The sequence below is a fragment of the Pristis pectinata genome, chromosome 9, assembly GCF_009764475.1.
Source record: "Pristis pectinata isolate sPriPec2 chromosome 9, sPriPec2.1.pri, whole genome shotgun sequence".
Classification (NCBI taxonomy): Eukaryota; Metazoa; Chordata; class Chondrichthyes; order Rhinopristiformes; family Pristidae; genus Pristis; species Pristis pectinata.
In genome coordinates, this window is record NC_067413.1 from 87,385,118 (window position 1) to 87,399,612 (window position 14,495).

Consider the following 14,495-nt stretch of genomic DNA (forward strand, 5'->3'; position numbering starts at 1 on the left):
TCTGGCAGCTGAGTCTTTGAACGTTTTTATTTTCAGCTTTAATTTTCGTTATGTTTAACATCTCTTCTCATTACTACCATCGGGGAGGAGGTACAGGAGCCTGAAGACCCACACTCGAGGATTTAGAAACAGCTTCTTCCCCTCCGCTATCAGATTTCTGAACGGTCCATGAACCCATGAACACTACCTTGTTATTCCTTTTTTTGCACTATTTATTTATTTTGTAATTTATAGTAATTTTATGTGTTTTCACTGTACTGCTGCCGCAGAACAACAAATTTCATGACAGATAGGTCAGTGATAATCAACCGGATTCTGATTCAGTTTTTTAAACAAAGCAGTTTACACTTCTCAGGAATCACCAACATACCGACTAATACCATTTGTAAAGTATTGCCCAAATGCCATCCAACATTTTATTTAATAATGAGCCAGAACTTGTTGGTAGCAGCATGCCACCTGTGCTTACTCCAGGCTTGCAACTCGCGTATGAACTTAGAGACATCTATGAACTTACTGTTTCCAGATCCACTGATGAGATTTGCTAACGGAAACCATCTCCATTCTCAGTGGCAAGTCTCTCTGCATTGGCCATGGCTTGTGTGATGTAATGTCACCATGTCTATGGGCCAGAACAATCTGTGCCATCCATACAGCTGAAAAAAACTTCAACAGCCAGCTACCCATGCCTCAAGACTTTATCAACTATTATGGAATTATTGAAACATTCAAAAACATTTAAAAATCAATGCCTCAATAAAACACATTAAAATGATTGAATATTAACAAAATGAAAACTATTAAAACAATTATTTAACTGAGCTCAATTATAAAAACATAAATTAACCAAAACGTACCCATTGTCCCACAGTCATTCCTCTCCATTGAGTTCATCACTGCATAGATCAGCAGATCTTCCAAGGAATCACAGCATGTTTATCCCCCACTGTTCAACTCCATGCAGAATTCAATACTGGAGTGAAGTCTGCAAGCTCAGGATTTAAACATTCATGCAGGAGTCCTGAACCTTCTGACACAAGGAATTATGGAGTGAAATGCAGGCGGTTCAGCATGGGATTGATCCCCATGTACTACTCAATTTTTCTAAGGATTTCCCCAAGGGGCAGAATAGTGCTTCTGCTGAAGCAGGTGTAAACACATAAACAGACTGCAATAAGACCGCAGTGATACCAGTATGCCTTCTGCCACACTTTTCTCTCTCTCGCCAGTATAAGACCTGCACCATTTTTACTCAAGGATTGCATTACAATAGTTCTGGATTCAGAATCAGAATCAGGTTTATTGTCACGGACTTATATAACATGAAATATACTGTGAATGACGTGGATTGCTTCCCTTCAAACCAACAAATCCGATTAAGAGGCCTGGAATATGAAATTAAATGGTTATAGATCACCAACTGAGGCTAAGGAAACAGGCTAGAAACAGGTAAATGCATGGATTGGAAGGGGTGGTGAAGGAGAATTCTAGCAGGACTTATAATTTAGTAAAGCTCGAGGTAGAAGAGATCCAACACTATTTTGTGGGATCTGGAGCAGTCTATGGGGAATCGCTTTCCTGGATATGCTCTCATGTAATGCCCCCAAGTTGGCGGGGCTCTTTTAGGATGACAAATGCACTGCTTATATTTCAACTCAGTTGAGGAGAACTAATAGGGCTTCACATGCCTCCTGAAATCAAGGTGTTAAGTTATAAACAACTAGAGCACAGCATCAAGCTGGAGGGCAGACACAGCCTTGATTTTAAGTCTCCACATGCCTCATTCTTGTTTGGTTAAAATTGATTCCATGATATGCCGATTCCTAATACTTCAAAATATGTTTGAATCTGTTCTGCCTTTGTCCTGTCATTTGTAAAGCAAATGAAATCTAGACAGTTTAACAATCACCCAGTTCCCAACATCTGCTTTACATGCAAACAGCAAGTTGAAAACTAACTTTGTTTCCTGCTTCACATCTATTTTACCTCATATTTAATGTCTGGTAAACTATCTTCCTAAATTTTACAAGTTATTTTTCTTTTATACGAGGCCACTTAAGATTAAGTGGTTGGATCCCTTCAATAGCCCCATTAGTCTGATCCCTTTGTGAAATGCAAGCATTAGAAATGGTATAGAACTTGAGGTTACTGCAAATAAAAGTCATTTTGAGATATCATCCAGTGAATGAGGTATTTGCTATGTATATGATGTATTGGTTTCTTAAACAAAAGCAATGCACTTTCAGAAGTTAAATGGTTAATAATGGTTAATGGTTCTGATAACAATTAAATTTACAGCTTTGATCACCTCTAATGTGAACGTAGAATGGTCTAAATTCGAAGTTAGTCTATCGAAAAGCATATATGTTCATTGATAAAGACACATGTTTATTTTATTTTGATGGCTCTGTGCCCTACTTCTAGGAGTGCAAAACATGGTAATTATTAAATATGATTAAGAACTAAGCAAGTCAGGCTCTTGAGGCAACATGGCGATTATCACCATAGCAACAGCAGTCCAAGCTGTATGATCCATTCAGCAGCTTGAAGCTCCATGTGTGGTGGCAGAAATGTATTTATAATTAGTTCTTTAATTTGAACTTTGTAATGCAAGATCATTATGTTGATATTATTAGTTATCTTAATTATATGATCTAATCAGTTTTTCTTTCTCCTTCATCATTCAATGCAATCATCTGAACAAAAAAAATTCTTTGCATTTATATGATCCCCAGACTTCAGTTTTTTAATGTTTAGCTCTGTAATACACTTTTATCTAAACATTCTATGCTAAATTAATGCTCTGTAGAAGACTTCAACTAAATATTCCTTGAAAATTTGGCTGGATCTGATAATAACTAATCTTGAATAGCAAATAATTGATTCTATAAGGCACCACAGCAAAGAAGTTGAATGCCATACACATTAAACCAATAGTCTGGTGCAAACTTCATGCATCAAGAAGGAAGCTTTAAAACCTGGGTATAAAACAGCTAAATCTTGGTGCAAATATCACATCTGGAGCAGATATACCACATTCAGATCTGAATACTCATTGCTGAAGAGATTTGATAAATTATCAGTCATATGCTTGGTAATGCTACAAGAGCCAGTCCAGAATCCCAAAAGCAACACTGTGTCTCATCACAGTACCATGTTGCACACTGTGAAACTGCATCTCCAAGTAGATTAATATCAGCAAATAACTTTAACCGTTTGCATTTAAGCAAAAGCAAGCCACATATTGTATGTGTTCTGGCTTTTTTCCAAATAATAGGCATGGGTGGCACTTGCAACTTCAGTTGAACAGAAATCATAATCAAGGTAACTATTCAATCTGGAAAAACTGCTGGTCTTGCATCACCAAAGTCTCAAGGGCCCTGGATTACAGGAATTTTATTGATAATAGGTCACACTTACGAAGAAATGATCAGTGACATGCAGTGACTTTATATCCTTGCAACTACACATGTATTTATACTATGAAACAACTATTTGTAATCAAAACAGCATGGGCTGGAAATTATAATGTGCAGGTATAGATATATTAAAGACTGCTGCTGTGCAAAGACCCCCAGCAGCAATATTGCATTGTAGAAAGCTCCCAAGCCCTGACCCCCCCCCCCCCATACCCGCCAAAGCATACATAGATGATGACAGAGCTGGCCTTTCAAATGGAATCCCACACAGAGACCTTTTGTCTACATTTGTCTATTAGATCTTGATTCTTTGCATTTTTGAAGAATGAATGTTAACCTCATTGAAACATATAAATCCTAAGGGGGCATGACAGGGTAGGTCCCAAGATGTTTCTATGAGTGGGAGAACCTCAAATGATTACAGGGATGCTACTTAAAACTGAGGTGCACAGGAACTTCTTGTTGTAAAGGGTGGTGAATCTCTAGAATTCCATACCCTGGAGGGTTGTGTAGGCTAGATCATTGAGAGTATTTAAAAGGGTAGAGTTGATAAATTTTTTGAAAGATCAGGGAATTGGCACACAAGGGGAGATGAGGTGTGGGCAGATCAGTCATGATCCTATTGAATGACAGGGCAGGCTTGTCCTATTTTTTTTATTACGTCCAGCAGCTTCTGTCATCGTGGAGCAGATGGAGGAAATAAATTGAAGGGTGGTCCAGGCAGAATCAGGATCTCAATAATGTTGAAGTAGGGCTCAACCCTCTGCATCCTGCGTGCTATTTCATGTACCCAACAGATATCCAACAGCTTTTGTGTGGATGGTTGCTTGGTGCATGGGTGAAATGGAACAAAAATAGGAAGAGCCCTGCTAGTTCACTCAATAACTAGTCACATCAGGTTTTAGTTAAAATTGTATATTGAAGCACTTAAAAAAACTTAGTTCTATGTGACTGGATATATAGGCCCATGGCCATTGTTCCATCAATAACAATTGTTCAGCTGGAAATTTATCCCACCCTAATACTTCATGCAGCAAAATGGAGATAAATTCTGTGAAACAAACCAAAGTAACCCAACACGGGCATACAATACAAGGAGAAGCTCTCAAATCTGAGTTTTAGAAATCATTCAAATTTAAAGCAGCATGTAATACAGAAAAGTCTTATACCATACAGGTAACAATAAACGTTGACATAGTATGTCTGCAAACCTGCTTTTGTGTAATATGATTCAGCTGCTGCAGTTTGTTGAATCAAGTGTTTTGTGGATCTAAAATGATGGAAAGGATGATACAGGAGCTTTATTTCAGGCTTACAGCTCCGTCACCCAGACGTGTGATGAATGTGAAAAATGATTTACAGTCAACAACGACAACAAATTGCTGGAGGAAGTCACTGAGTTGAGTAGCATCTGTGTGCGGAAAGGAAATGTCGACGTTTCGGGCTGAAACCCTGCTTCAGGATCCAAAACGTCACCAATTCCTTTCCCCAGACAGATGCTGCTCGACTCAGTGAGTTCCTCCAGCAGATTGTTTGTTGCTCCAGATTCCAGCATCTGCAGTCTCTTGTGTCTCCACAAACAATTGCAATGACTTAATGCCTTTAGTGCAATATAACATCCCAAGGCCCTTCACAGAGACATTAACAAACTAAAACAAAGCCATGTAAAGAGCTACTAGGGCAGATTCTGGGGGTAATTCCACAACTTTGGGCTAAGGGAGTTGAAATCATGGTTGATGATGGTGGAACAATAAAAATCAAAGATGTTCACAAAGCCAGAAATGGAGGAAAGCTCAGAGTTCTAAAAGGGCTCTAAGACTGAAAAGGGGCTACAGAGACAGGGAAAGTATAGGCAAGCTATTTAGAAAGCTATTTTGGTAAAGTTTCCAATTATTATGTTTCACATTGACTTTTTCATTTTTTTTTCATTTTTACCTATATTTTTGATTCTAATTCTTTTCTTCACATGCACCTTCATGGCTCATTGGGTTGATCAGAAACCTGCTGTTAGAAGTTTGACTTTAATACTCCTTGACTGGTAACGTTAAAGAAAACTGCTTAGAGTGATCAGCGTACTAATTTCCTACTTCTGTGGGGAAGTGCATTTGCCTTAGAGTGATACTAGCTTAACTTGTTTTAATAATGTTGCTTTGGGCACGGATGTTAACCTGTTTAAGACAAACAAGAAATGACTAAGTGTTTATTGGTTAATAATTCCAATTAGAAATTTACATTATTGTCTGTGCCAAGCATTTCTCCCAGGGGTATAGTTAGGATCAAACACTCATCTTATATGGAATATTAGTCAACAAATTCCCAAGAGTTTATGGTGCAATGCAAAGGATCTCCAATGTGCCTTTTAGATAAATGGTGGTAATTTACTGTCAATGCAATTATCAGTTTAATACAAACACATAAAAGGTAATTAGAGATTAAAAAGGACATGAGAGTCTACAAGCAGCTGCAGGTTTAATTTCACTGATAGTGAATGACATGCAAGCTTTCTATTGCAAAAGAACACATTGTAGATGAATATATTTGAGTAAAATTGCTTTTTTGTAACTGTCCGAAAGTGTCCAAACTAACACATACATAGCATGGATACAGGGAAAGATGACCCTACTAGCCCAAGCTGCATGCTGCACAGAGACTCAAGAAAGCACCACATGAATAGTTATTAGCTACACTCAAATGTGTAGATATTTATGGCAAATTTTGGATAATGATTTATTGAAAAAGAAAACAATAGGCACTAGTTCAAGGCTTAGATGGAAAAAATTACTGAGCTGAATATCACAGGCATCTAGGACTGCTACCATTTCCAATGGATTGGGAAATTCAAAATATGCTGAATAAATCTGCAGCTGAAATTAAATGGGGGAATAGAACAGGAGATCACACAATGAATTTGACAAGAAATTTGAGGTGACAGAGCAATGGCTGAATAAGCTTAATATAGATAAGTGTTCTTGGAAGAAAACATAAGCAAGACACATGCTCCATTAAAAGATATCAAAGGAGCTGTAAGTGAAGCTGAAAGAGACCATGGAGTACAAATACACTCAATGGGCTTAAAATTCTCAAGTATCCAAACATATGTTACAATGCACAGGGGAGCCCTGGCAGCACCTCTCCATCTCAACCTTGGTCCAATGCTTTGTTAGCGACAACAGGCTTTGCACACTTAAACATGCACAAAAGTCTTTTGACCGTGAACTGAGATCCAGAGGAAGGAAAAAGAACAAGAGGGGAGAAAAGGTCGCTGTGCGTTCCTGGGGTTGGGGAAAGATGATCGTGGGGGAATAAAATAAATTTTTAAGTTATCAGTCTGGAAAATGATGATCAAGAGGTTTAGCGATAATTAATCAAGGAAATGACTGGAGGTGGGGTGGGGCACAGAAAGAATTAATCTGATGTCTAAAGAACTTACCTGCAAGAAGATAGACACTTTAGACTCCATGTAACTGACACCACACCAGTTCTCAACCCTCTGATGGGCTGGTTCAGTGTGTAAGGTCCATCAGCATAGAACAATTTTGAGCAACTCCAACAAGTATAACATGCTGTTTGACCACGCCACATATACTATACCTTGAGACCTCTACATGCATGATGCACAGATGCATGTAACACTGGAACAAAAATTCAAAACTAGCTACACAATTTTTTAAAATTAATTCTGTGGAATGTGGCAAAGGCCTAATTGTCCTTGAAAAGGTGATGGCGAGCCACTTTCTTCAACTGCTGCAGTTTTTCCAGTGAAGGGTTTTCCACAGTGCTATTAGGTAGCGAGTTCCAGGACTTTGAGCCAGCAATGATGAAGGAATGGTGATATATTTCCAAGTCAGAGTGGTGTGTGACCTTGTAGGAAACCCACATGTGGTGATGTTCCCAGGTCTTGGCTGCCTTCATTCTTTTTGGATTTGGAAGGTGATGTAGGTGAGTAACTGCAGTATGATCTGTAGAGTATTGCATCGTGCTTGTGCTTTGCAAATGGCAATAATAGGACTGGCGGGGAAGGAGTGTCAGTAGGTGAGTTACTTGCCACAGGATACCCAGCTTGTAACTTGCTATTGCAGCCACAATATTTCTGGTCGGTCCAGTTGAGTTTCTGGTAGTGCCAATGAATATCAGGGAAAGGTGGCTACACCCTCCATTTCAGTTTCACCTCTGGAATCTAACTTGGCTGATGTTGGAACCAATGCTGTGATGAGGTTTGGAGCTCAGTGGTCCTGATGAGATCCAAATGAGACATCTGTGAACATGTTATTGGAGACTATGTGTTGCTCAACAGAACCTTCTGTCACTTTGCTGATGATTGACTGATTTGTAATAAATATCTGGGTGGGACTTCTACTTTTCATTTACAGGACACGTGAGAAATTTGTTGTGTAGATGCCAATATTATAAATGAACTGCAACAGCATGGCTCGAGATGCTGGTTCTGGAGAGCAAGTCTTCAAGTACTGTGGTTGGGAGGCTGTCTTGTCCCATAGTCTTTGCTGTATCCAGTGTTCTCAACCATTTCTCAATATCATGTGGTGTGAATTAAAGACTGGTTTCTATGATGGAGATTTCAGCAGGAAAACATGATGGATCATCAATTTGGAACTTCTGGTTGAACATAGTTGCAGACATTAACTTTCACATGGAGGAGCTGCTCCTGTTGGAGATGGGGATTTCCTGAAGGAGAAGATACAGGAACTTGAAAGCCCGGACGACCAGACTCAAGAACAGTTTCTTCCCCACTGCTATCAGACTGCTGAACCAATCACCTCTTTCACATCCCCTTCCTGGTGATGTTGTCATGTTCTCAAATCTTCAATCCTATCTCTTCCGTTATTGTCACTTTAGCAGTTCTTTTTGCACTACCTCAGTTTGCACCACTGTACTTTGCAGCATTCTGTTGTTTTGCGCTCTTTTCTGTACTTATTGTTGTATTTATTATTGTCATGAATACTGTTTACTCTGTGAGTTTCATGCGAACAACGAATTTCATTGCACTCTGGCGTATATGACAATAAATTAATCTGAATCTGCTGGCTGCTTAAATGCCTAATGCAATTGGTGAGACTTGGCAGGACTGCAGAGCCTTGAAGTGATCTGCTGGCTTTGCAATTACAAAACTCTGTCCATTGCATGCTGGTTTTGCTGATTAGCATACGTGTGGTCCTTTGCTGTAGCTTTACTAGGTTGGCATCTCACTATTAGGTACACCTGCTGCTGTTCATGGCATGTTCTTCTGCATTGCTCACTGAATCGGGTTTGATCCCCTGCCTTGAATGTAAAGAGCAGATATGGATGTCAGATTTCCTCTTGCAGGATATAGGAGAACCAGTGGAGGTTTTGCAACAATCTGGTAGTTTCATTGTTGCTAATTTTCATTCCAGAAAATTAATCAATTTTAAATTCCAGAGCTGCCAAGATGGGGTTTGAAGTCATATCAATGGATTGTTAGATCAGGGTTAGCAGTCTGACTAATTAGGGGTGTCATTGCCACATCCCTACACAATGAAATTTCTAGGTCAATATGGTCAACCAATGCAGAACAAGGCTGAGTTCTTCATCCCTAATAATGAAATGCAAGTCAGGATTGTGAAGAAGCTTTACAATATCCAAGTCAGAGTGCACAATGACTTCTGTAGCCATTTCGGATTTGCTGAAAACAAGGAAGACATCCAAGCTTTGGAATGAGTGTGGACAAGAACCACAGGGCTAATTAAGAGTACTGGAGATTATGTACAGGAAAACTGAAGAAATTCAATAATAGAGCAGAATGTGAGGGGATGTAAATATAACTTGCGACTTGCATATTTTACCCCATATAAAATTAGCATAAGACTTCCAAAATTTGGTGGTATGTTCTCATGTACTTGAATAGTGCTGTAAGTGTGCTGGTTTGCATGATTTTAAATCATCTAGTGAAGAAGTCTGAAACTGCCATGAGCTGATATGAATATACAAATGGATATTAATATCTTGAAAACAATTGCTAATTTGTATATAATGCACCAAAAGGAGGAATTAAAAAATGAAACTCCAGGCCCCAGGATAGACATATCTCACTGTTCCAAGCCCAGACCTGTCTGACAACTTTAGAACAGGAAATGGCTTTCCTCTCTTCTGCTGGCAAGCTGCAGTGGTGCTAAAATTTCTCAGTCTTTGGCTTTTCAGCTTGGAAAGACAATCGTTCAGCAGTAGAGAATATAGTTAAAGGAACAAAAGAAATCACATTATAGAAATTAATGTTAAATTTTAAGGAGTTGATCAAGGAACATATCTTTAAGCTAATATAAAATTAATTCAGGATTGATATCTATAACGCCTTCATCACACATAGAGTGGACAACACTTGGAGCACATTCTTGGGAAGAGTACAGAGAGTAACACGTAAGCGAGCATTGGAGTCTGTGGTGGATGTGTTAGGAGAGCACTGGATGAAGAAACTGTGATGGGGACATGACATTGACATCTTTATCTAAACTTCATCACCCATAGATAGAAGAGTGGTTGAATCATACAATAGAAATTCTCAGATTTTTTAAGCATCCCCTTTGACTGACAAGCAAAGCTCTCCGGGCATGTCACTAATATAACCAATACAGTCAAAAGATCCTGACTTGAAAGGAAACCCACAACGTAGAAATCACAATTATTTTTGCACTTAGGAATGTCATCCAAACCTCTGTGCCCAGCATAGCTTGTCTTCCATTTCCATGAACATAGCATTTACTAAAAAAAGTTGATTTTTTTATATCTTAATTGCTGCCGAGTGCAAGTCAACATTACGCTGCTCCCATTTTTCCTATAGCCAGACTTAGAGCAGGCTAGGTACCATGGTAAGGCTTAGGATAAAGTACTGTAAGGTCTTTCAAGTCAAAGAAATTGCTTTGGCACAGTTAATGTTTCATGCGTCTTGCACAACAACCACATTTAATATATACCTTACAACCTAAGTTAAACAAAACTGATAATAAAGCATAGACTTTCTGAAACCAGACAACAAGGAATCTCATATGTATAAGAAAGTCAAGGGTTTTACCAATAATGTTCAAGAGGTACCTTACCAAAGGAAATCCAGTAGTATGAGAGCAAACTTAATTTTATCTCTTCTATTTGTCATGGGTGTTTTCCCTATGGAAAAATCAGCAATTGAGTCAACCCATATCACTTTGCCAGCCAGATGCTTCAAGGGTACCACCCTTGGAGTCAATTGCCTACCAGTCAGTGTAAGCAGTCAAGCAGGCTGAAGGAGGAATAACTTGCAAGATCATGGACAGACGGACGGACGGACACACACACGCATCACAAATAAAAGTGGGATGTTTTGGATGAGTCTCAGGTGCTGTCAGTTACACCTTTAGAGAAAAGGGCTACACAATTATCTGATTGGGATCTGAAGATTGCAAGAATGGGACAAGTCTGATTCTCATCATGGTGCAGGATTTTTTACTTGATATTTTTAACAGTTCTTATTCTGGTGAATTACAGCTATAACTTCATATTTAAGGAATGTAGTTCCACAAGATTTATTACCTTTGAGTAGACTGTGTAGGTCAATATCATCTGCATTCTCTTTGATTTTCAAATATTTTGCTGGTCGAGTTAGCCTAGCCGATAACAGAGAAAAATTCAGTCCTTTCTCCTTTGTAGTAAAACTAATCACAATAGCAAAAATAAGCTAACTGATTGCATTTGTGAAAGACAAACAGAGGTTAAAAAAACAGTTAATGTTTCAGGTTCTTCCATAGTATTGAATAACTTAATCACGTCTTCTGGTAACCTTGCAGCAGCTGTGGTAAGCAAAACAGAATTAACATTTCAGGTCGACAATCTTTCATCCCGTTAAAGTTCTCTCTCCATATTTTAGATGTTATAAAGTAGCATTCCATCAAACCTGAGAAGGTTAATATAAGTTGAAAACCAAAACAAAATGGCAGATGCTGGAAATCTGAAATAAAAACAGAAAATATGTCAAATATTCAACAGATCCAGCAGCAAATATGGAGATAGAGAGTCGACATTTCAGGTTGCTAACCTTAATTCAAATGAAAAACTGTCAACCTGAAAACCTAATTTTATTTTTCTTTCCACAGCTGCTGCAAGGTTACCAGGAGACTTGACTGAGTTATTCAATGCTATCTGGATAAGGAATCTGATAAGTAGTGTAGCTCTGGACAGTATTTACTGCATCAGAAAAATAACAAAAGGCTAATAATTAAAATCACTGAAAAATTTAAATGACTGGGGAAAAAATTAGAGCAATTCTTGTAAAAGGCCAACGTCACATTTGTTCTTTGTATTCCATGCTGTTTAGAATAGAAAAATGATGATTCAGCTTTCCTGGTGTCTTTATTCCTCCTTTAATAGAACTCACCAGTTAAGATATACTTCCTTTTCCTTAACTTACTGCATAAATGTATTCTAATTTTAAACACTGAATCTGGGATCAATCTTTATATAGTAGATGATTATAACATAGAATCTTGTCATAACACTTTTTAAAACAATTCTCACTTGAAAAAGAGGAATATTAAAGGGAATGGGGCTAAAGAGGAGGCTGGAATTAGAGTGACGCTAGCAGAGTTACTGGCTAGGTCTGAAGAACCAAAAGAAGCATTTCTGTGCCATAACATTTCATAAATCAATGTTTCAAAACGATGAAAGAGACTTTTCAATATGACTGTAATGATGAAGAACGTTACATGATAAATAGCTGCATCATAAGTGACAAATTATTTAGATGGACAGCAAATAAAACATTGAAGACGTGTCCCACTTTGTCTGATATCCATGCCATTATAAAGGAGATCAAATTAAGCATCTATCTGAATTAATCAAACTGGCCTACTTTGAATTATATGAGGCTGCAGGAACAATTTTAACCAACTATATCTGACTTCATTAGATTTATCTTCCAGGGTTTGCTTGCTTTTTGCATTTCAGAAATTAGAAATCAATCACTTTTTTAACAAGGTACATAACAACACCAATTCTTCATTCATTCCAACCAGATGATACCAATGAGGAATATTTTCCTACAATGTTCCTACAAATGTACATTACCTTCCCTGCAAATGAAACCAAAGCATTAGGACTGGGATTGTTCCAGAACTTTTGTCTGTCCCTTTGACAACACCAGAATCATAACCCAGTTCTTTCACCTGGTGTTTATCCACTCTACATAGTACAATCCAACAAGTTTGACACCACTAAGAGCACCCAGCATTGCCTAGCTACATAATCTTGGCAATTCCACAGGGAAACCAATGTTCTTATACTCATAGAGACAAAAATGTTCTTTGGACTATTTATTTGTTTTTGCAATTTATAGATTTTTTATGTCTTTGCACTGTGCTGCTGCCTCAAAGCAACAAATTTCACATCATATCTTGGTGATAATAAATCTGATTCTGATTCGATTCCTCAGAGAGCTATATACAAGAAAATAAGGGAGGCTGGAGTTGAGAGATAAATAAAGTTACTACAAGACCCTTGCCCTCCAAGGGAGACCTCAAGGTTGTTGCTTCTAGTTTCCTGGACCAACTGTAATCTTATACATGGCTATAAAGATGAAATTGGCCAGATACTCAGGCCTTGCTTATCCCACTTTTAGATACCTACCGGACAAGGAAAGAATCCTGGGAAAGTATAAATCTTAGGAGTGTGAATGAGTGTAGAGTTTAATTAGTGACTGTCTAAACATTCCTTCAACTTTCAATGCTGTATTTGGAAGGGAAATTGCTGTCAAGAATTCTGAGCTTGCATAGTAGCAATGTGCTTATTCCAGCCCTACAATATTATCACAAAAATGAATGCCTCATGTTTCCTAGAAAAGTAATTGCAATGATTTTGATTGGTCACATCTGCTCAAATTTGCAGGGTCAAAGGAAGGAACACATTTGGGTTGCTGGGAAGGAAACACACCCTTTTGTTCCCTCCCATTCCTAAAGATCTTACAGCTAGCATTGCTAGAGCAGGGAAAAGAGTAAGGTCACCACCTGTAGTTTCAGGAAATAATAACTGCCTTTTCTGAAAGGGAGATAATAGTTAATTCTACTAGCTGGTCAATACTGGAAGTTAACCCTGCTTAGATTGATGCTGTTTATTTCTTTGTCCATACCTATATTTCTTTGTGGATTTGTCGGGTAGGGCAGGTTAAGGAAGGGTCTTAGAAGTGTCTAATTGTCTTAGAAGTGGCACTGCACCCTATTGGCAAATAAAAGGATTAGCAGACCAGTTGTGATTTAGAGCCACCCATTCCCTGATGTTCTGAGCTCCCTGCTTTCTTCCAGTAATCTTCCTAACCCAATCCATTGCTTGCTTTCAACTCAAGTGTTAAGTATAGCACCAAGTTCTTTAGTCTCTCACAGGTATTGCAATAGTTCATGGCTATGCAGTAAAGATAGAAAATAAAGTGAAAGTAAAACTAAGCAGTCTTGAACAGAAGAAACAAGAAGAAGGTTGAGAGAGATAGAGAGAACTAGAAAAGTACAACATGAAGACAACTGTTGTGAAATTTGTCACCACTCTAAATAATTTGAGTTAGAATCTTTGTGGAATTTAACATTTAATTACCAAGTTCTTTTGCAATTTTTTTTAATGCAAAGGAATTGAGGAAAATGCAATGTAATAAATAAGCAAGTTTTAAATAAACATTCAGTTAATTTAATTGACTGGTTACAACATTATTATAGCCTTGGAATTACTACTTGTGTGTTTTTCAGGGTATACTGTGAATTACCGAAGATTTTTGCAAGTAATAAGATCTGTTTGTACCTTTATAACCTTAGAGGCTTCCATCTTTGGACTAATTTGATGGCTGGATGACTAATTTCCCAATTTCACACACAGCCAATGAAAAGAGAAAAAACACTAATCCTGCAAATCTGATGCAAATTACAAGCAGAAGGCAATTCTGCACCTCAAATTGCATTGACCAGGAACTTAATTGGACCAGTCACATAAATACTATAGCATAAACAGCAGCTAAGAGGCTAAATATTCTACAGCTAGTGACTTGCTTCATGAATCCCCAAATCTTTTCCACCTATAAGGCACAAGTCAGGAGTCTAA

The 14,495-nt window shown here is 38.1% G+C and overlaps 1 protein-coding gene across 1 annotated transcript in view; it reads right to left on the reverse strand.

Annotated features, from left to right (window-relative positions):
- Positions 1-14,495, reverse strand: part of LOC127574061 (lethal(3)malignant brain tumor-like protein 4) — a 238,484-nt gene that overhangs the window by 59,763 nt on the left and 164,226 nt on the right. Inside the window, exon 20 of the mRNA XM_052022685.1 lies at positions 10,956-11,029. Coding sequence (XP_051878645.1) covers positions 10,956-11,029 — 74 coding nt within the window. The remainder of the gene's footprint in view (positions 1-10,955; positions 11,030-14,495) is intronic.